This window comes from Dermacentor silvarum, chromosome 1 (assembly GCF_013339745.2).
Source record: "Dermacentor silvarum isolate Dsil-2018 chromosome 1, BIME_Dsil_1.4, whole genome shotgun sequence".
In the NCBI taxonomy this organism is placed as follows: Eukaryota; Metazoa; Arthropoda; class Arachnida; order Ixodida; family Ixodidae; genus Dermacentor; species Dermacentor silvarum.
In genome coordinates, this window is record NC_051154.1 from 208,466,566 (window position 1) to 208,490,078 (window position 23,513).

At 44.0% G+C, this 23,513-nt stretch overlaps 1 protein-coding gene across 3 annotated transcripts in view; it reads left to right on the top strand.

The window, feature by feature from the left end:
• LOC119436704 (uncharacterized) overlaps positions 1–23,513 on the top strand; it is a 119,756-nt gene that overhangs the window by 54,464 nt on the left and 41,779 nt on the right. For 2 of the 3 annotated variants that reach the window (XR_007464674.1, XM_037703670.2), the window contains exons 22-28: positions 968–1,133; positions 5,896–5,996; positions 10,316–10,481; positions 12,614–12,738; positions 14,754–14,919; positions 19,592–19,707; positions 21,215–21,380. Coding sequence is in view for 2 of the 3 variants with exons in the window: in XM_037703670.2 (XP_037559598.1) it covers positions 968–1,133; positions 5,896–5,996; positions 10,316–10,481; positions 12,614–12,738; positions 14,754–14,919; positions 19,592–19,707; positions 21,215–21,380 (1,006 nt within the window). In the remaining variant the exon portion in view is untranslated. The remainder of the gene's footprint in view (positions 1–967; positions 1,134–5,895; positions 5,997–10,315; positions 10,482–12,613; positions 12,739–14,753; positions 14,920–19,591; positions 19,708–21,214; positions 21,381–23,513) is intronic. The other variant, XM_037703673.2, reaches the window with a different exon arrangement.

Here is a 23,513-nt window from a genome sequence, read left to right on the forward strand (position 1 = left end):
ATGTACTGCCGACGCTGTACAAAACATATCTGGCACTCGCCTTTAGGGTACGATGCATGCGCGCTTGAAGCTTGCAAAAGGTGGATTAGCAGCGTTTTGAATGTGGTCGGCTTCGGCAGCTTGCTGAATACTCGTGCACCCCTTTTTCGGCAATTGGCCCACACCTTGAATAACTCATTCCTCCGAAGACCGCTCCACAGTGAGGTCTTGGGCAAGTTGTTTGGATAGAATAGACGTTCCCTCTTGCAGGAATTCTAAATTTGTCAGCATTCCACGTTGACTGAGTGGAATGTCGTGCGACGTCAATATCACAATGACCCCAGCCTCCGCTCTTCAATGAATACACCAAACGTAACACCATGCAAAGTACACTGAAGAGTTTGCAGAAATTTGAAAAGTCTGCTTAAAATTTTTGTATGCTTTCTTTAATGATCGTTATGGGCCTAGGTACATTCGATAGTGAGATTTCTACTGTGCGGTAGAAAAACGTATCCTTAAATTAAATGGTCTAGTAGGTATTGCATTTCAGTACCTTTAAGGGTGCCTGCTACAATTCATTTGCAATGTTAAAAAAGTGACTACGAAAGGAGATCCATGAAGAACATATCAAAATGAATTTATAGTGTAAGTCTCTTGAGGAAAGTTAGTATGATGTGGTAATTTAGACATTGCATAGAAATGAAGGAAGATTCTTGCTGCAAAATAAATTTAATTTTTGCACCTAGTGTATTTGACCGTGTACAAGTGTTCCATGTACATGCTTTCAACTCTATTTTCTGCACAAATTTCCCATCTTGCAATGTTTCTTTTTAATTAATCTGATATTTTGCATTCCAGTTTGTTTATTGGAATTAAAAGAACATTTGGAGCAGATAGGCATGGGCACAAAATAGTACAGTTCTTTCTTTTGCTTAGTTGTCAGAGCTTTCCCCTTTCCTAACCATTGGCTTTGGATTGTTCTCTTCAGGAGAAGGTGAAGGAAGCACTGGACAAAGTGTGCACTCTACTGCCCGGCTCAATGGAGCAGAAGTGTGTTGACATGGTCAACACCTATTATGACATGCTGGTCAACCTTCTCCTCCAGGAACTTGTCCCTGACCAAGTGTGCAAAGAACTTGGTCTGTGCCCCTCCGGTGAGTGTCACCCATTTATCATAGTAGCCACATGCAATGTTTTAGGCTCCTCTTATAGTACCACTCTCCTACAGGCACCTTCAAACCACTGTCATTACAGGGGCCCTATGACATTACTTTGACTGTAAATCACTTTGCTTCAAAGGATTCATTGTGGGGTCCTGACTTCAATGCAAAGTGAATTGTGAAAATTGGCGTGTGCAAACTAAAGTTATTCAATCTCGAAATTGAAAATGAAAGCATCTATTTTTGCATTTCACTTGCCCAACGACGTCATAAGTTGCTTCCATTGACAGCTACATTTTCATGACAGTGTACCGGTAGCTTGCATATCAAGGTGGCCTTGTCACCACAGCCAGTGCCCACACTATTTGATTACGTCTTTTTGGTAGCACGTACCAATGCTAGTGATTCCATGGGTGGGTCAGGTGAGAGCCGAGCAGGATTCCCTGATCTCAGCTTCCTCCTGAGTGAAAAAGAAAGGGTGGGCAGCTGCCGGGAAAATCGAGGTGGATCACATTGCTTTTAGTGCACAGAAGTAGAAATAAGAACATTAAGTTTGGGACTACTAAGAAGGAGCGTCCAGAAAAAGACAGGTACCATGTGCTCTTGTGTAAGAGTCCCACCCCTAAATTTGTACCTGTATTAAAAAAAAAAAAAAAAAAAAAATGTGCTTCAGAAATTATTTCTACATGACCGCACTCCCCTTAACTAAGTGTGCACCTCATAAGCTGTGGCTGCGTGTGGGCCCTTCTTTGTCCATTTGTTGTCCTTACAGTTGATAGCGGGAAGCTTGTCGACCTAAAGCATCAGTGTCTTCACAAAACTTGCGTCTTGGTGCCTCGCAGCTTATCCTGTTGCACTTTCTGTTTGTGTGTACCCATTTGTGCAGCATGAATGACCCTGCCATTTTCATTTAACAGTGTCTGCCATTGTGTGGCAGCCTGAGTGCTTGCACACCATGCATATCGATTTCTACACTTTGTTTGTACGTCTGTGAAATGAGCTTTTGCTCCTACGCTGCCTTACACTTATGTGAACGCGTAAATTCTTGTTTCACGTGAAAACCTCAGCAGTGTTTCTTTGCGCAACCTTATCTGCAGCACGAAGTCCGAGCTCGTCTTTAAGTGCTATTCATAGGTGAACTATAAATAGCATGCATCTGTGGTAAATTGAACTCTGCTGCTGCAGCTCCATGTGCTACATGCCAATGGTGACAAGACCCCCATTTCTGTCCCCATGTCATAATTACACCCTTAATATATTTTAATGTTTATTTTCGTGATTGCTTTCTAGTTGAAAATGCCGTAAAACTTCAGCATATTGCTTTTTTTGTTTGTCGAGGAAGAGGAAGTGATGCACAAAGTGTGTGACCAACCAATCGCAAGGAACAGCTTATTTTGCCACATCCACTGCCAAAAATGACTGCGGCATGCTGCTGTGGTTGACAAGAAATACACATTTTTAGAACAGATTAGTATACGCTAAGTACAGTACTCTGATGTCAGCACTCTCTTGGCAGCTGATGGCATTGGCAACACCCACAATAGGCTAATAAGGGATTAAAAAGTACCTGTTTAACCTTGCATTGAAGAGCTGCTTTAAAGGTGTCCTACGGCACTCTTGAACAAAGTTGTGTAAATGTGCTTGGCAATCAGGAGCATCATTTCATGAAGATCCTCCAGCAGGAAGTATTTGAATGCGTTGTGTACAAGTGGAGTTACTGTCAATTAAAGATTACCCTTCAACCCCCGTGCAAGGCTCCTGCTCCTTCCACATCATGCGTGCTGGAGGTTATAGAGGGGTCCCTCATTGCATGGCGGCGCACATGAGTGCTTTCGTATGCGTGAAAGTTTGGGGAGATGGGTTTGCACAGGGCTTACCCTACGAGCGATGGTCAGGAAAGGGCACGACGCTCCTCCACTCCGCAACACACAAAGGCGCTACAGCAGGGTTCGATGACTCTCAGACACGGTGCAGAGAAGGCTCCGGAGTCAGATTGCCAACAAACACGGGTGTATTCACCCTAGATACAGCATAGCACGGTTTGCACGGGAAAGTAGGTCCGGCGTGCTAGCCATGTCCACCATGTTGCCATTATGGCGGCGGTTCCCGCAGAATGAGTTAAGTGCCACGCGCGAGCTGGGGGACGAGGTGCGGGGAGGCACCTCGATCCCCACAAGTTTTGGAGTCAGTACCCAGAGTTCTGTGGTCTCCCTGTGAGATCCAAAATGTCATAGACTAATTGTGACGTAAATGGGTGCTAGCACTACAGGAATAGCACTACTGTCATATGTTACCACTTCTCACCAATGCCAGCATAGGTTCGTTATCTTGCTGACCTATCGCTGTTTACAGCATACGACTTCATAAACATGATTGCGACTGCAAATAGAAAAATTCTGATAATAAAAAAATGTTCTAGAACGTTTTTCATGAAACAGTAGAACCCCGCCGATGCGTTTTTCACGGGACCGTAAAAAGAAACCGTAAGAGCTGGGAAACGCAAGAGCCGACAAACAGGAAAAATTGAGAAAGGGGAGTAGTGTTGAACTGCACACATTATTTTAATTCTTACGTGTGAAAAAAAGTTGTAGTTTCGTCCGAAAGCCGAAGCATCGATTGCGATAGCAAATTAGTAGACAGCTATACAAAGTAAGGATAGTAGTTTTATCGACCGTATAAACTAGTAAACATTCGCTTATATTCGCTTATATATTATAGTAAACATTCGCTATACATTAACAAGCATGGTGTCAGCGTCCACAAGCAAACATGAACACATCACACTCGATGAGCGCAGACACGCGGTGCCAAACGATGGTGTGAGGAAGCGCCTGCTGCAGAAGCGACCGAAGTGACCTTCGTGCTGTTGTCTATCGCTTCAACGCAAACGGAGCGCCAAGAACACACGGCACACACAAAGCTACGAGCCGCTGACGCACCTACACTGCTTAAACTCTGCCCCCAACGCAGAGATACGGCCCACGCACCGCCGCGCAGTACGCAGTTGATGACATAGTATATGCCAGAGTACAGTACAACGCCGCCTGCTATCCCTCCCCCCTCGCTCCCTCACCGGTGCCTCGAGCGCAATGGCAGAAGGCGCGCTACCTCCCTGCTTTTCTTTCTTGCACGCGCGAGATTTAGACGCGTTCATCGGCGTTATCGTCCTTTATACGGAACATCTATGAGCCAAAACCAATTTTAGGGCCACAACGCGTCATAGACACCATCTTTAGATAGCAAACACGGATCTCAAGGGCCATACTTTTGCTGGCGGAAACCAAAAATACGTCATAGTTGTCGCTCCCAGCACTTTGGGCAGCCAATGCCATCGTCAAGCCACCAAGCCAAGCGACATGAAAAGTCAAAACCGCTTGGGCCGGCGCGGGGTGGCAGTTTGCAACGTATGATGCGGGAACGGTCCCACAGTCGCGACGCAACAGCAGGGTTACCAATGCATTGGGTTCTATGGGAGCTGTGCCAGGACCGGCTGAAAACGACGTAACAACCGGGAAAATGCAGCACCTGGGAACATAACAACAGGGGTTCTACTGTACCACTGTAGGATTGGCCACTTTAACTGGTAAGCTTTATGCTGCAATAAAAAAAACAAACTGGTACCATAAAAATTGGTTGTCGGTCTCTTTAACAAATGGAGGTAGTAACATGTAGTGGAATATGTTGTGGATTTCAGATGTCTGCCTTCATAGTGATCAAGTTGCAAATGTCCTGCATCAACTGATGCAATATCTGCACACTTTTTTTTTGGTCAGACAGCAATGTGCTCGAAAGCGGAAGTATGTGCAATGCTATGCTCTGTACAGGCCGTGTGCTCTAAATACCTTCTCTTTAACATGAACTTTGACTTCTGTTCTTCTTGGCTGCCTTTCAGCTACTTCAGCATCTAGTGCCAGTGTTTCTGCGCATCTTGCATTAGCAACCGTGTCTGGCACTGTAGCAGTAGTCTGCCTTCAGTGATCCAAACCAACAGTTGAAGTTGTCTCTCATACCTTCATTGACTGACATGGAGTGTGGTTAACTGTAGTGATCATTTGGTTACAGCTTGGCCACTTTCTGCAAACTGTAGAAACTGTAGTTGTGATCTGTAGTCTACGTTGGCTACTTTTCTAAAATAATTTTTGAGTTTGAGGTCTGACAATCCTGGGTGCTGGTAGGCATTGCCAAAGCACTTGTCAACCTGCCGCAGTAGCGCAATAGCTATGGCGCTGCACTGTTGTGCTTGAGGTCGCAGGTTTGATCCCAGCCATGGCGGCCACATTCTAATGGGGGTAGAATGCAAAAACACTCATGTACTTGGATTTAGGTACATGTTAAAGAACCGAGTCCTCCCCTACGACATGCCTCATAAGAAGGTTGTAGTTTTGGCATGTAAAACCCCAGAGTTTAATTTAAAGTACTTGTCTCTGTATTAGCTCTCAGTTTACTGGTGAGCACAAAGGTGGATTGTTCCTTAGCATCATGTTTTATTATTCAGCAAACACTCAGGTGCGTTTAGCTATGTAGCTTTAATTTTTTTTCTTTGTGACTGTTGTGAGCTTCTGTTTACCGGTCATGTTTCATGTGTTCATGCCATCTATGCTTCAATCTCCTTTAGAAGCTAATTAAGTGTCACCTTAGCATTGTCGCTGATGCTTTGATGAGGGGCAGCTGTGTTTTATGCCCACTGCAAGGCCAGTGCAAGATGAGTTTGTACAACTGGTTTTCCTCTTTTCTACATTGTGATGCCCAACTCCAGCATCCACGAAGAAGATTCCTGTGGCTGGCTTTGAGAATTGTCCTCTTTGTGAGATAATGGTCAAAATCATTTACAACGAGCTTAAGGACCAAAAGACTGAGGTGAGCATTGGTAGTGTCTTGAGCACCTGTTTTTGGCACCTGTTTTGGTCTGTAACATGCAGCTCTTCTGTGTTTATTCTGTATTTCTGTTCTTCTGTATTCAATTATAAGTCGACCCTCTAAATGAAGAGCCCTATTCGGTAAAATATATTTCAACAGACCAGGTTGATTCCTATGCAGTAGAACCTCATTCATATGCTTTGGGGAAAAAAAATGCGAGAGAAAACTTAATAACCGAGAAAACGTACGACCCGAAGTCACTAAAAAAATTTGTCAGACTTGACTGTAGTTCACATCTGCGTAATGCGAAGCAGTGCATGAATCGTTGCAGCATGAGACGCCGATATGTGCTGAGCTGGTGTGGCTTGAGTGGCCCGAGATGCGCATTGTCATTTTTGCGACTTCGGCAAGCTTATGTAGGCACTACCCAAATTCGGCCTGAGTCAGCAGCTTGTTTGTGCATTTGGGCGGGAAATTTTGACGTGCCCACTTGGGCGAAAATCGTTGCGGCACTAGACATCAAGGTGCGTCAAGCTGGTGTGGCTCAAGCAGCCAGAGGCATGTTCTGTTGTTTTCTTATTGCGTAGTGTTTTAAGATGGCAAAAGGTAACCAAAATGAAGTCGAGCTTGTGGCTAAGCCGGAATATGATGCCACTAGAGCTGGAATACAATAACGCTCACTTCGCGCTGCCTGCACCAGGCAACGACTGTGCATTTGGGTGCCTATTAAAAGCATGCAGTATGGTACCACTCCTACGCACTACGCCACATGCACTGTGAAACAAATAGGTGAAGATGCTTATCACAATAGGGTTGGCGGCGATAGGTGCGAGTGCGACGACCCGCGAGGAGATTTGCCGATTCCGGAAGAGGAAACTGAGTGGTGCGTAGATATTCTCACGTGACACTGGCAGGCGAGTACTACGAGAAAGCTTCCTTGGTTAGCGCCCACTGCTCTCGATCGCATGTGCCTCGCACCTTTTCTTGTTCATGTGGGATCTTGCAGCTGGAAAATGTATCATACAATCGCAGTTTGGTGATTTACTGAACGTTGGTGCCAAAAGATTGTGTTATCTGGGAACGCATTAACTGGTATGCATTACCGGTTCATTTTTTGTCTTTTCGATCGGGAATGTTGGCGCCCAGAAATCGTACGAAACTGGATGGTATAAATGAGGTTCTACTGTACAGATTCAAAATTTACATCTGTGCTGTATGCATACAGATTCTTTGCACGCATTCACAGGCCACAATTATGAGTAAGCAACTGAGAGAACAGTGGTACCGGCGTGTACTTTCAGCAACAAGCTGTATCAGCGATCCAATCATTTATGCTTTCATGACACTATCTGTGTACGCTGCCTATACTAGCCTTTTTCTAAAAACGAGAAAAAAAAAAAGATCGAAAAGGACATAAAAGGAAAGCGCAGTAAAACACCGGAATGGCCTTACAAAGACACGAGTTTGATTTTATGGTTGTGATGAAGGCTATTGCCTCCAGTGGCATTTGGTGTTTTTGGTCACGATTAGCTCAGCCTTGCATAGTCAAAGTTATAGATTGGCCTCCCTAGACCCACAGAATGTTTTCAGAGATTAAAAAAAAAAAGAGCTCACTTTTTACTCGGGTAAATGTAATAGATCTTTCAAAGACACATTACATGCCTGTTACAACGGATCTGCATACAGCATACCGTATAAACGTGTAAGGGCTGCACCCGTGCAACGGCCGCACCCCCAAATTGGCAGCCCAAAATTTGGAAAAAGAATTTTCAATGGAGAATCAATTGCGTTCGGTGCTCCATTGCCGCACCCTCGCTCATCGGCGAATTTTCGCCCTCAGCGTACTTCCGCGTGCCGCTACTAGGTGGCGATAGCCTGGGTGTGCGCAAGATCCGTGGTGTGCACAAGTTGCTGGCTGCGCCGCCACTATTTTGACCAAAAGGTGCGGTCCCGTGTAAGGGCCTCACCTCATCAAAACTGTGAAAAAGAAAAGTGCGGCCCTTACACGAGTTTATACGGTACTTTTGGATGTAACAAACCGTTCTTCTCACTTAATTTGGTCTGCCTATGTTATGCATGCAACAAATTCTGCTTTTAACAGACCCGGCACTTTGCTGTGGCAGTGCATAAGTGCAGCAGCGCACTGCACGCAACTTTTTCTGGCCACTTCCACAAAATGCAAAAGTAAGATTTTTCATATTAAGGAACGAACAACCGAGTAGTGGCAGGCTTCCTGCAATGGCATTCTGCGTGATGCCCCGCTAGCTAAAGAAGAGTTTTCTGGAGGACCGTACCGGGGACTCAACACTGCTGACTTCTGTCAGCTTGGTACTGAGCAGGTACTGAAGGTGCCGCTGGGCCTAACCAATACAGATTGCTGACGATCACAATGTGCATTGTTTTGAGAACTTTTATTTCTCATGGCATATTTCGCACAAAAGCAAAGATAAGCTGCTATTCGTGGCATCTGGGCTCTACGAAACTCGTGATGTGGTCTTGCTGTCTCGCATGTATTGCAGTGCAGCAGCTGGACACGGGCTACGAGTTGTGCAGCAACCCTTGCAGCTTCTCTGTTCACTCAATGTGTGGCTGCTGCCTGAACTTGCCTCACATCTCAGCTCTCGCTCATGCTAGAGGTTTGACAGTGGTCGCCGCTTGTCACAAAAGATAACCAGGTTATTCTATCGGCGATTGCTTTGGGGGGAAAACAAATTATAGCTAATGTTCGTGGCGGCGGCGGCGCTTGGGCTGGTGAACTGGCTGGCACGAAGGGGGGCTGGCCACAATGGCAGGAATATATATTGCTTAAACCCATTTTTTCCTTAACTGGAAAAATCTTGCTGTTGTGCATCGTAACTGGGGAAATGTATTTGTTGGCAGCCAGCGTCCATGTAAATTGTTTATTTTTATTTATTATTTATTTATTTATGTTCAACATTTTAAAATTACTTTTGCAGTCATCTTCACATTGTAATAATCAAGCACTAGATGGCAGTGTATGCGAATATAATGGATCTTTCTTTCTCACTGGATTATAATGGTCTGTTGCTACAGGCGTTGAATAGTATTCTGGTTTGTGTATAGTATACATTGATTCGTTGCCAGCCGTCATTGCTGTGTTTATTGCTGAGTGTCTGGGTGTGAGATGCAAGAACGGTGCTTTAGAGTGACCTAATTACCAGGGCTCTCACTGTGAAGCAGTAACTGCATGCATGTGACTGCAACAGCTGACAGGTTGGGCTGTTGCAGAGGTTGATCAGTCACTTTGGCTTGTGTGGGCAAATTTAGGCTGGCAAGAGATAGTATTGACTCATTGCCCAGAAATTCTTGCAGGGGCAGACCAATGGTGGCGAGTCTTCAGCTCAGGCCACCGCCAGTCCGCATTTGTCCCTGCCATCTTTTTCCCTGCGCACCTTCTCTGATGTCTCTTCTTGCAGGCGCAAGTTATAGCTTTAATCCATGCTTCGCCTGCCAGGTGCATGTCTGTTGCACAATAGCTAGCACATTTGAAAACTTGTAAGTGGCCATTGCAGTATGGGAAACTGCGCCTTGGAGGTCACAGGAAAGCTAGCCAATGTGGTTAAATGTAAAATTGCTTGAAATACTGCTTGCATATTAGAAAATATAATTAAACATTGTGTTATCACTATCTGAGATTGGAATAATTGCAATATTGTAATCCATGCAAAATATTTTAATGTTTCCAAATTTTTCATAGGCATATTATAGATACGAGTGTGTGGGAATTGGTTAACAATGAAACTTTGTTGGTACTATCTGTTTTTGTTTTTTTCCCAATGTTGTGCTCATGTGGCAATGCAGCAGGGTCCACTAGTTGCTGTGTCTTGGATGTTGAGTGCTTGTGGTTGATTTTCATCTCTCTTGGGCCTTAACTTCAGCTTTGTCAGCCTCTATATCATATGCCTAGCACGACTCCTATACAGCAGCTTCCAGTGTAATACAGGAAGTGAGAACACGAGAATTTGGTCTTTGTTGCTTTAGACAGTGACTAGATGCTTGTGGCAGTTGCTTGTGCTTATATGACTATAAGCAGTCACTTGTAGTTTTCTCCGAATAGTTCAGTCACAACTGCTCTCCTTTGAATGCACTTGGGAAGAGTTATTCTTTTTGCCCCCTCCAGCTTTATTCTTCAAAGTCGAGAATCTGGGGTCTGCACGACAGTCTAGGTTGGCAGGTGTGGTGCCGATTATGCTGTAACCTGCACTTGTAAGGAGAGATTTCAGTGCAAGCACTCAAGGAAAAGGATGACGGGACCACTTTTGTGAGCTGCTTTGTAAGCATGTTGTTATGAATTCCAGGCAGAGATCCAGAAGATGTTGGACAAGCTTTGTATTTTGCTGCCAAGCTCTATGCAGCAGCAGTGCACCGAAACAGTCAACAAGGACTTCGACTTGCTGGTACATTTGATCATCATGGGAATGAGCCCCGAGGAAGTTTGCCAGCAGATTGGTCTTTGTCCATCTGGTGAGGGGCTGTTTCAACTTATTACAATCATGGCAGAGCATTGGTCAAGCATGCTGTCACTTGTGGCAAAGTTGCTTGTGTGGTTGGACTTCAGTATAGACAAGCTGCAGAATGTGACATCGCTACTGTGTGGAAGTGCTGCCATGAGTTTCGATGTAGGCAGAAGAGATGGCTGTCTTAGGAGCAGTGTGTGCGCACAAGCTTTTGGGGGTGATAGCAGTGCAATAACGACACCTACTTACATGGGTTTGCTCGAAAAGGCTAAAGTTAACACTTGCGAGCAAGTTTCGTGGCATAGGTCATGGCTGAAAGCAGCATTTATAGTGAAGATGGTATATTAAGTGGGGACATGGGAGCAAAATATTATAATGAGGCCAAAAAAGATGGTTAGAGTTTCTTGCAGTTTCGGCTTCTTTAAAAGTAGTATTCAAGAAAGTGCCAGAAAAATTTCAGCCACATGTATGCTTCAATAGAGAGGGCATTTGTATTTTAGATGATGGGCTGGGGATGAAATGGTTACCATAATTATAAAGGTAGCCTTTTCCTCTCTATAAGCTAAGCAGTGACATAAAGGTGCAGTAGGATGTGTGCAAAGGCTGATAAATGAAGTCAAAAGCAACAAATTTTGAGCAGCAACTGCAAAAGAAGCAAAGCTGAAGACACTATTTGCACAGGTAGTGTCACTTGACTACAATTTACCGCCACATGAGGCTTCGCGCCAACACGTGATTTTGTTGGACATACAGCTCTGCACACTTCTGTTTTTGATCACTGTTTTTATTGCATGTAGTGCTCTACAGCCCCTTCACCATTTCTTCTGCACATATTTGCATCTGTAAAATGGCCCTGAAGTTTGGCTCACAGCACAGCTTTGGAAACTGGCATCATTTCGCAAAGTCTAGTGGCACAGCCTGTGGGGAGTGAGCGACCGCGTGCAAAAGTGGCTTGTGCTCCAGGCTTTCCAGGTCACCATGAGTGATCGACGCTGCATGTTCTTCCCTGACACTGGATGCGTCTGTTGGCAAACTCTGGTCTTTCAAATGGCCACAGCCCTGGCAGTTATAAAATTAAATGTTGAACAAAAGGAATTGAGAGAATGTTCGAGAAACTGGGCGCTGTTTGTGTCATGCACACGACATAGCATTTGGAAAAGAGCTTCAGACGACAGTGAATGGGGCAGAGTGGGCAAAAAGGGCCAAAAATATGTGAAATATTGAAGCTACTATCACAGAAGAACGCAGAATACAAGGCCCCGCGTATGTTCCAGCAGGGCTTTAGAGGCCACATGTGAAGTACAAATAAAATAGAACAGTTCTTAATCTTTATTGGCTTTTTCTCAATTTGCATTTTTTAGCAATGTTATGAGTTTTCAAAAACTATTGCTTCTGTATTACATTACTCAGACTTTGCTTGAGAGAGATTTTCTGGGGTTGAATTTTATGCAGAATGCTTCTGTGGATTCAGATTTTAAAGTGTTTTCTTTCTTCTTATAGAAAAATTGAAATTTTGAATGCAATTGTAGCTGTGCCTAATATATAGAATGTTCTTTTTTTATGAAAACTACTAAAATCTATATAAATGGCTTTACAGTTGCATAGTTTGGGCCTTCCTAGTATATTATATGAGGCAAAAAGTGCTAACCATTCTTGATATTTTGGGATGGTAATTTTTATAACTAACTATAGTTATTAGAGCTTTTGAAGAGCCATGATTTTTTGAAAAAATAATTTATACATGGCCTTTCTACACATGCACTGCAAGGCTTCCTCTTTTTTACAAAAATATGAGTGAAGGGAGTAGAGAAAGGTTTTAAATGCGATTCAAGTTTACTTGATCTGACTCTGACAGCAGAAGTGTGTGCTGCCTGCAATCCTCTTACGTTGAAGTGCAGTTTATCCTTCTTAAACTTCTGCTTGCATTGAGCCATCTTATGCTTAACTAGGCAAGCAGCACATTTTTAATTTGTCCCTATTTTATTTCTTTCAGGATGCATTAGTGCTTTGATACTAGTGTCATTGTATTATTATTTAATTAATAGCTGAATACTTGATGTGTAGCACTGTTCAAGCTGGTGTTCAAGAAGAATCAAGCCTTTAAATCTTGTTGTGATACTAGAGCTTCTATCACTTCAGCAAAGAAAGCTGGGATGCCCCCTGTTGCAAGTGTTCCCTCTAAGAAGCCTAAAGGCGAAGAGTGTGACATCTGCAAGGCTGTGGTGCAGTTTGTCTACAATGAACTGAAGAACAACAAGACTGAGGTTAGTTGGTGGACTTAGCCAGTCTTGCATCTTGCAAATTCTTTCATATGTTGATCACTGATCACTTCTTGGTTATGTGCGGGTATGGGTTCGGCTTACCTTACGAGCGACGGTGAAGAAAGGGCACGATGCTCCTCCACACGAATGCACTACGGAAGTGTTCATAGATTCTGTGACATGGTGCACAGAAGGCTCCAGAGTCAGATTGCCAACAAGTGTGGGTTTATTAACCCAAGATACACAACAGTGCGAGTGCTACAGCTTGTGCGCAAAGGTGCACCGCAAGACCAGTCGAGTACGTGCTGCCCGCTGCTCTAGGCTAACCGGGTAGTGGTCCACCAAGTGTGAGAACGAGAACTTGTATAAGCAAAGGTCCCTTGTAACCAAGCCATTGCAGGCTTGTGTGCATCTGCTGGGGCGAGAAAGCGCTCAGTTGAAGTGAGCTTGGGTGGATAGGGGTACTTGGGTACTGCCACTGGGAGGCCAATCAGGGATTGTCTCGGTGATGTGTGCATACAAGGTGACTCGAAGCTGGGAGAAAGAAGTTTGGTTTGCGCGGAAAAGTAGCTCCGGCGCCCTGTCTATGTCCGGCATGTTGCCACTGGGGCTGCGGTTCCCGGAGGTCGAGCTTGGCAAATGGCCGTCATTATGCGCGAGCTGGGGGATGAGGTGCAGGAAGGCGCCTCGATCCCTGCAGGTGGCATTTACTACTGCATTTACTCGATTCTAACGCGCCCTCGATTGTAACATGCACCCATTTTCCGTACCTTTACAGTACTTTACAGTACCGTGCACCTCATGTTTTCATACAGAAATAAAACTTTCTCTCATTTGGGAAAAAAAAAGCAAAAAAAAAAACATTTACTCCCAATGCACTAAAGTTGCGATGAATTAAAAAGAAAAATGTTGCAGTTTCGCCCTAAAGGCAAAGCATCTATTGCGATAGCAAATTAGTAGACAGCTATACGAAGTAAGGATAGTACTTTTTATTGGCTGTATAAACTTATAAACATTCGCTAACTAACTAAATTAACAAGCATGGTGTCACGCGCGCACAAGCAAACATGAACATATCTCACTCGATAACCGCGGGAGCAGCGGAAACTCGCTGTCTAAATGCTGGAGTGATGAAGTGTGGCAGCAACGGCGAGCGAATTGACCTTCGCGCTAGCACGCCTCTCGCTTTAACGCGAACGATAAGTGGGAAAAACAGTGCGCGCGGACTCCCCGTCGCAGATCGCTTCCAAGATAGGGCTGAGGTGATCGTATCGCTGAAGTGGATCTTTGCAGAATACGTCTTGCTTCAGGCCACTGAAACCCTTCCGCGTTGCTTTGCTGGCGAAAATCCTCTCCTGTTTGCGCCAGTCCTACACGTAGGTTTCAGTTTCTCTGAACTCCCGTGACGCGGCCCGATTTCTCTCCGTATCCACTCACATGATCATTTTCCTTTTAAATGCGGCATCACGATGAACTCTGCACTTCGTGCTGATAGAGCAAATGCAGAAAACGGGAAGACGGATGGTAGATTAATGCCTAAGCACACGTACTACAGCACATGAAGGAAGCTACGGCAGCTAGGCTCGAAGCGCGTACGAGGCGGCCATTTTGAAATGCCGATGGCGATACGGTAACACATATTTAGGATCATACTCGATTCTGACGCGCATGCGATTTTTGAACCTGTTTTATTGGAAAAAAAGTGCGCGTTAGATTTGAGTAAATATGGTAATTGTGTCTATTGCTAGGGCAAACAGTGGCGTGCTATAAAAAAAATTTGTGAGGTGTAAAGGCACCAATGGTTAGCCAAGTATGTTGTGTTGTGTATTGTAATGTTCGCCTGATTCTAGACCTACTATGAGCAGTGGGAACATCTCACCCTCGGATGCTGTTAGTGTGAGATGTTTGAACTGCAGTGTCTTTAAAGAGGCCCGGAGACACTTTTTGAACATATTAAAAAAAACTTTATTGTGTGAGAGTAGCCAAGTTGTTATCTTTTATGGTGACTGGTGGCGCAGGAGGAGGTTAAGGAACTCTTGGACAAGATGTGCTCTCTGCTGCCAGACTCGCTGAAACAGACGTGCAGAGACACAGTCAACACCTACTATGATCAGCTGGTGGACCTCATTGAGCAGGGCTTTACACCCGAACAGGTCTGCCAAGAGCTTGGCCTCTGCTCCTCTGGTAAGCCTCTTGTCTCTGTTGGTTGTGTGTGGCCTCTGTTTGTTGTTGTCTTTATGCCCGTATTCAAGAATGCAACTTAAGGTTGAAGCCCATGCTTGACTTGATTTAAATGACTCCTGTCATAAACACGTCGGAGGAAACAGCAGTGAGCATCCTGGGCACATTCACTCCAGGCGTCACTCAGATCAAGTCAAGCATGGGCTTCAACTTAATTTGCATACTTGAATGTGGCAGTTAGTGCGTGGTTATTCGGTTGTTAAAGGGCTGTTAGAAAGATTGTGTCTCGTATTGACTGAAACGAGCACTGTTTTCCTCGTTAAACAAGGATTGATATTTTTAAGTCTTCACAACAAATTGGGAAAAATGACCTTTGGCGCCCTCACATGGCAAAATCCTGACAAAAATAGGATGCCCTATCATTTGACTTTCTATTAGTGTACGAGGCTCCTTGGCCCTCTTTTAATATTGAAATGCAATACATTTTTTATTATAATTTTTTGTATAACTAACAATGCACAGCTAAATCTTCGTTTGTTACGAGTAGAAAAATGGCGCCATGGCCTCCAAGATCGGGCGGCACACACTGTAGCCCATTCTTGGAGGCCATAGTAGTGTTATGAGGACTTGTGCCCACGGCCAAAAGAGGGCACCACATTGTCACTAGCTAGTACTAACAGTTGCAGCAGCCGCAGATGCTGCAACTTAGTACAGCAGCATTTTATTTTGGAACAATACTTAAAAATTGGTTTTCAGTCCTTTTGACCCCTTGACATACAGGTCAATTTTTCTAGGAGCGAGAGAAAAATGAGCATTCTTTTTATATGACCATTGAAACCTGTGAATACGAAGTCACATACAGAAGTGGACTTGTTTGATTTTTTAAGTGCTGTAGGTTTCCATGTTCTGCCTAGATTTATATCCCCTTCAAGCACAAATTGATTCAGTCCAATGGAAATTTAGTTTCACCATATTTCTTGCATCTTCACCATCATGAAAATTGTACAGCTGGATAACAAATAAAAAATTTCAATTCTTCGGTGAGTTTTGCCATGTTTTCAAACTAGATTCCATGCGAAAACTCTCTACTGGAACGTCAGATATGAGAAATGTAAATGTTTCCTGTTTAGGAATACTTGTAAGAAACCTATCCAGCCACTCGAAAAATATGTTTGGCATAAAACATTATGAGAAACAATGAAAGAAGTGAACCAGTTACATGACAACTTACTGACGCTGAGCGCGTACACCCAGCTGTCTCCCTTAGAACTCGTTTTCTAAAAACATTTACACATATTATTTAAATTTTCAGGTCAGGTCTAATCAGAAGTGTTTAGGTATGTATGCGGCACATTTTAATGACAATTATTTTGATCACTGCTTTTTCATACACTATCTTGGTTTACACAATTCTGTACACAGCGCCTTACAAGCAAAACAAGCATATTATTGGTTCTCCTTTACATCGCATCCTTTCTTTGTCCAACACTCTGCTTTTTTTAATGTGGCATCCCTTGCATATGACCCATTGTCTATTGCGTGCTATAGAGCCATGCCTATCAATTTAACATATTCCACATGGCACAAGGCTTTGCTTTGATTTGTTTAATTTTGCAATTTTATGAAGTTTACCTCATTATCGTGGTCACATGAAACATTGCCGTTTTGCCTTTGCCTTTAATGTTTATACCACATGTTTGGCAGATGACTGTCTTTCATTCTGTTAATTGGTCACCAGTGAATTTGATTTTTTAGTTAATTCAATTCTGACAGAAGGCCTCAGCCAATGTCCATGCATTTCCTTGGTGGTGCTAAGGGACATTGGATGCATCAAAGACATGCTATCTCCTTCCAAGAACGCCCATTTTTGGCCTACCAGCGATAATGGCAGCCCACAATGAATGAATACTGTATTTACCCGATACTAGCATGCACCTTTTTCCAAGAAAATTGGGTGGCATTTTTATTACAATTGCATACAAAATCAAAGCTGCACTTGCGGCCTACTGTCAGTGCCAGTGTCACTGCCACTGTCATCACATGACAGCGACAGAACAAGTTTTCATATAGATCGGCGATGACGATGACATTAGGAAAGCTCATTCGCAAGAGAACGTTATGTAACATGCCAAGCAAGTGGCAATGGAGCCATGTTGCACGTTTTTGGCATGTTTGAGTTTTGCATTGTATGACAAATTGGCGGAGGTGATTAGTATAGGTGCTAGGTGTGGGTCACCATCCCATTTGTGATGGCTGCAGCATTGTTAGAGAAATACGGAATGTCAAACACAGTGGACCGCACAGAAAAAGACATGTTTGTTGCCAATACAGTCGAACCCATTTGTAACGATACTGGTTTTAGCAATATATCGGTTATAACAATGTGAAGCTGCTGCATCGTCAACTTTCGTATGTTTTCTATGGGGAAATAACCCGCTTACTACAATGCCCCCATGCTGCATTATCGATTATAACGATGCAGTCAGGCTACTGGGTGTCCGTGTTGAAAGGGAACGGAATGCAAATTCCTTGAAAAAAAAAATTGAGAAGTTGCACGCCATCCGCGCGCTGTTTTCCATCCTCCGTATCGCCAGCCTTGCGCGCCTCTCTCCCGTCGCCCTTCCACCCCTCCAAACACGAATGGACCGTGCCAACTGTGCTGATTGCGCTTGGCTGGCGTATCGCCGCAAATGTGCGATGCAATAGAGCCAAAACGGAGTTAGCGTACACCGAAACAAAGCGACGGAGTTCACATCGCCATAGTCACCAGGGAAAATCGTACTGGGATGACAGCAACGCTGGAACGCTTCGTGCCTTGAAAGCATCTATTCTTGCTTTACCGCCACGCACAGCACCGCGTTGGCAGTGTGCCTTCATGACTGCGTAGTCGCCATCCATGATCGCATCGATAGCAGCCGTGATTTCGTCCGCAGCGGTTGCGGCAAACAGTAGTTTCATTTTGACTCGGTACGCGTGTCAGCCGCGTGCTTTTATTACTGAGTAGTTGCCATCCATGATCGTGTCGACAGCGGCCGCGGTTGCGGAAAACGGTAGTTTTGTTTTGACTCGGTGTAAAGCTGTCGAGGATTAAGAGCACCGTCTACATTGCGATGGGCGGTGACCTAGCGACACTGGCGAAAAAATTATCGGGGTGTGCGCGCGGTAGTGAAAAGCGTGTCTCGGATGACGACGCGTGCCACGGCCGCGCTGTGAAAGAAGTTGCGAAGCCATCACCGCTGCGAGTGCTAATCAGTCACGAGATGACAAGAAGTGCAGCTTCTGCGCTGCTTTTGTGCAAAATAGAAACAGGATTCTGCTGATTCATTCAGAAAATAAAAGGTTGTTGATGTAGAAAACATTTGTTTATTGTTTTCTTGATAGCCTCGATAATTCAACATTCGGTTAATTATGACAGTTTTTCGGTCCCATGAAATCCGAATTAACGAAGTTTTACTATAGTAGTGTCATTTTTGAACGCCGACAGCTGCGGCTTGTTACCCGCAATCAGAGCACCCAGGAAGCAAAGTTAAACAGTTAAACGAGTCAACACAATCAGCAGTAGGATGGAGGAAGGTTGTGGGGAGTGGCACTGGCCTCCCCGCCATTATAGTTTTCTCACAGCAGCTCTGCAATTCCCCTAATTAGATTTTTTTTCATGCAACCCAGTTATAACAATTATTGGTTATAACAATGGAATTTTCGCGGTACTTAAATATTGTTATACGTGGGTTCAAAGTATATAGATAAAGGTGTGCCTGAGAGTGAGGACAGTGGAAAAAGTAAACTTCCATTCTGTGAAGGTAAACTTTGCAAGTTTCATCTTTTTCTGATTGGCAGAATCAGAGGCACAGCTACATATTCCTTGTTCTAAAATTGGATGCTGTGGGATCTCAAGCGTACTCTTGGGACAAAGGAATGACAACCCAGTAGCGCAGACAATTGCAAGGGCATTTATTGCGCCTCTTATACATCACTTTAGCCAGCTGAATTATTACCGATAGAAAATGCTGATGGGCGCGCGACAAATCGAGGAAGTCCGACTCACCACGACTGGATAGCGAGCAAATATATTCGCCCCCACGCTGGATACCAACGTCTAATCGTTCACAGTGTACGGACTTCGTTCCAATGCCTAATCGTTTACGTGTACGAAACGTACAGGTACGCCATGTACGTTTCTGCTCGAGTGACTTGGGGGCCAAATTAGCACATGATCGTGTAGTCAGAGTCAGAATTATCACAGGGCGCACTGTAAGCTGTCCGAAATATTGGTCATCCTTATACATTGAGCCTATGGGGCTAGTGGAGGTGTCGCGGAGCATACCCAATAATCAAGCATGTCCAAATTAACTATGTCCGAATTATAAGTCGGGGACGTTATTAATAAATTTAATGCTTGCATGTGCACATGCAGAAAATGATCCATAATTATGTTTCCCTAATCATGATTGTCAATTTAGCAAGCTCTGAATCTGCCCTGGTAATATTCTTCATTAGGAAAGAGATGGCATTAAGCATCAGATTACACTGCCAGCATTGGTGCCTTCTTCAACATCAACCTCACGAACCTGGTCCCACTTTGTTGTTTGTGAAATCTAATCACTTTAGGTAGCCTTCATAATGGTCTGAGAATGTGTAAAATTTTGTTGATGTAGTGCCTCATTTTGGTTTTCAGGCCGAGGAAAGCTTGTTGCAACCAGGCCTATCAAAGTTGCCAGTGATGAAACGTGCACATACTGCACAACAATTGTTCAGTATGTGTATGATGCTCTCCAGGACCAGAAAACTGAGGTAGGTGCATATTATTGCAACGAATCAAACATTGACTGAATTGTGTAGTCTGAATCAACCTACCCGTGTAATCCTGGCTAATTTTCCAAGTGGTGACAACCATCTTCCACCCTTAACCAAAGCTAACTATAGTTATTTGTTAAAGTATCAGTTCAAAACTCGTTGACTATTGAAATAACACCACACTGTGCCCTCTATTTTTCCAATCTTACCATAGAGAGCTGGCGCTGGCCAGGAAATGCTACAGAAATTTGAGTGTCCTACTCAAATATGCTGATGCCGTCTGATAGGGATGCTACAAAAATGCTATGATACCAGTGCCTTGCTACGTATTTGAGGCTTGAGCTGGCTGCCTAAGGACAAAAACATACCAAAGCAAATACTCGCAACAGGATGAGGCAAGTGTCTGCTGCAGCAAATATTGGCCAGCAACTCAGCACATCCTAATTAAATGTGAAGGTTTTCACCTAGCGAGACCCGTAGGTAAACCTACACGTTCCCGAAGTGCTGGGATTTAAAGTGAATGGAAGCATTATCCAGTCAGTAGTTTGGGTTAGCAAAGAGATGTTTGAGTATTGGTGGAAACAAAGCAGGGAAGAGATTGATAGGACAGATCCGTTACAGGCAAAGGGAATGGTACAAGGTAAATATAAAAGATTTAAGGAAGAGAAAAAAGATTTTAGAAAAAGTGCTGGACTGAAAAGCATGTATAGCATACCTGATTAGCTCAAGCAGGTTAGGTGACTATTTGTCACTGCCACATTTCAAAGGGGAGGCCAATAATCATCATCATCGATATTGTGAATGATGACAGACGTGCGTTTGTATCACCACTTGATAACACCCAGCGCGACTGGCCAAGTTCTGTCTATAGCAATGCATATTCCAAGGAGCACATGCACTCCTGCATTCTAGCGTGCCGGTGCCCAGACAGATCAGATGCTGGACACATGCGGCTCGACATGAGTGGTGAATTTTGCCGACGCAAAGTCGAAGTATTTGCTACTAAAAACTGTTTTCTCCGCCCGTTAGGCAGTGTGTTATGGCGCTGATGTTGGCATGCGAAATTTCAGCACTGGTTGCCCATAACATATGTATTGAAAGAGTTGAACAAATCATATGAGTTTCCCCCTATGTTTGAATCTGTGTTTCTGCATTTACGTTGCCATTAACTTATGTTTTGATATTTTTATTCTGCAGCGTTATGTACCTATTTAAAGTACTTATTTGGTTGAAATTGCTTTGTCATATTTGTTTTTTTCTTTCTCTGATTTGTTTTATTCTTATTATAAGTGCTTCTAAATATTTATAAAGTTATATTGCATCTGTTTCTTTTTCTTTTTTTTTTAGCACCCCCTCCCTCTCACCCTCCCCAGTTTAACTTTGGTGCCTTGTGCTTGTGTAATGTCTATGGTTGCTCCAAATGATCTCTAAAATAAGTTTGGACTTTAGTAAAATTGCTTGCACTGCCAACTGAGAGTTTCCTGCTCTTTTGTGCTTCCTTTAGGAGATGGTCAAGCAAGCACTAGATGAAGTTTGCAACCTATTCCATGGAGATAGGCGGCAGGAGTGTGTTAACATGGTCAACACATATTTTGAGATTATTGTATCCCTCATACTTCAGGACTTCACACCTCAGCAGATATGCCAAACAATTGGACTGTGCCCGTCATGTGAGTACTGACTTCTTAGTGGAAGTTGCTTTGCCGTGTATGTCTACATGTATGTTCTTTATTCATGTTACCAGCACAAAATAAAATGTGACAAAAAGAGATAGACGCCTCATATGCTGGATGCGACTGAAGTTTACTTAATTAACACAGGGCTACACTAGGCAAGAAGCATAACAAAGAGCATTATTACCGCATATGCATGCCACTCTTCCTCTTACTGAGACACTCCATTTAATTCTGGATGATACGTACCAACAAAAGCAGTGCTGATGCTTTTGCTAGATCGCTTTCTTTTTTATGCCGAATGCCTTGAAGACCAATCTGCTAGGTTCTGATCTAAAGGCCAATTACAACAAAATTTCACTTTGCCTAAATTGGTTATTAATGAGTACTATGCTAAAGCAATTTTGGCAAAGCTGCAGGGTTAGTAATTGTCTCATTTTCTGCTTAGCAGCCTTTAAAGGGCACCTAAATGACGCATGCAGCTGGTGGTTATCAGATGTCGTAAATCCCAGCATGTCGCCTCCTGCGATTTTTCAGCACGTCGCAGGCAGCTGTGGGCAGCACATAAACTCAAAGCTTATGCCAAGTAGCTGCATGTTCCAAGTCGTGCGCCACGAGTGTCCTAAATATTTACTATAGCAGCTTTCCACGAGCCAGCTTCAGTTTTCTTTCCTGGGAAGTGTCTGTGCCACGACATCATGACTAGTGACTGAACTTTAGGCAACATGCCTACTTTTTTCTTAGGTTCTTATCGTGCTTATTTAACATATAAGCACGAACTATGGCATTTTAGAAACATTTTAGTGACACTTTATTGTGCATTTAAATGCCCATTTCAATGTTGGTGCCTATATTGGATTCTTGGAGCCTATAAATGCCTTTTTCACTGTTTTGTCTTAGCCGTATTTTGTTTATAATGTTTTCACCCACCGGGGAACTTGGCTGAAGGCAGCTCATTATTACCACAAGTACTTTGGCAGTGCAAATGCTCTTATTAACAGCTTTGTAGCAGATGAGAGTATTGCTGTGATAAGGGCTTAAACTACACCATGCGACGATACACTTGAAGGTGACTTAGTGTACTTGTGCGCTCACTTCACGTTATAGCCGACATCAGTGAGAAACTTGAATGCTTGGCCGCAACTCCAAGAAAGATCCCAGGTTTTCAGTACTGAAAGAAATGTCAAAGGTTCTGACCGGTGTATGTTCTGGAATTCTAGAGGGCTTTGGAACATTAAACCTTCCGAAGTACAAATAAGTGCCGCTAACTTCGGTGCATGTTGAGCATTCCTTTTCTGCATACAAACAAATACAGTGGAACCTCGTTGATACAATTCTGCGTAATACGTTTTTCGGGATGATACGTTTTTCTTTTGTTTCCCGGCCAGTGCCCCATAGGAGCAATGTATTTTCATGCGGTTGATACGACTGCGTTCTCACCTGAAATTGGATGATACGACTGCAAACTGGTATTTCTGAAACTCGTAGCTTTATATTCAAGTGTACTAGATTAAATTACATTCCAACGACCCATGAACAACATGTTAAGGGCCGGCGACACTAGCGAAAAAACGCATGCCGTGCACCTAGGCGGCAGACAAGCCGCAAGCGAAACAGACCAATGATACTGCCGCCTTCAGTGATGTACGCGCGGGCACGGCTGGTCTGGAGGCGTGCGCTCGCTCTTTAAAGAAGGAAGGGAGCGCACACCTCCAGACCGGCCGTGGTGCAGGAAACTGGTGTCATGCGGACCCGCCCTACCGCTATATTCTCGCACTCATAGTATCGTCTGCTCGCGTCAACTTTCGCTCGTGCTTGCCTTGGTTGGCTTTTCAGGGAAGATCTTCATGTGGTCACATGGCTGAATGAAACGCCTGCCCTCGTCCGCCAGTCCTGTCGCTCGTTGTGTCACGCTGCTCTACGGTGTTCCTTTGTTTTGGAATTCTTGGCCTCGTGGTGCCGTGACCTCCGTAGCTATGTCAAGGAACCTTTCAAAAGAACCTGTTTATGGACTTTGAAAAAAAAAGAAAGTTCAGCGAAAACTGACAAGCTGTTTTAAAGTTGCTCAATACAAGTGCTGTGGTTCGTGTGGTGGCGTGATGCTGCTCCGCATAACACACTTGTAATGCG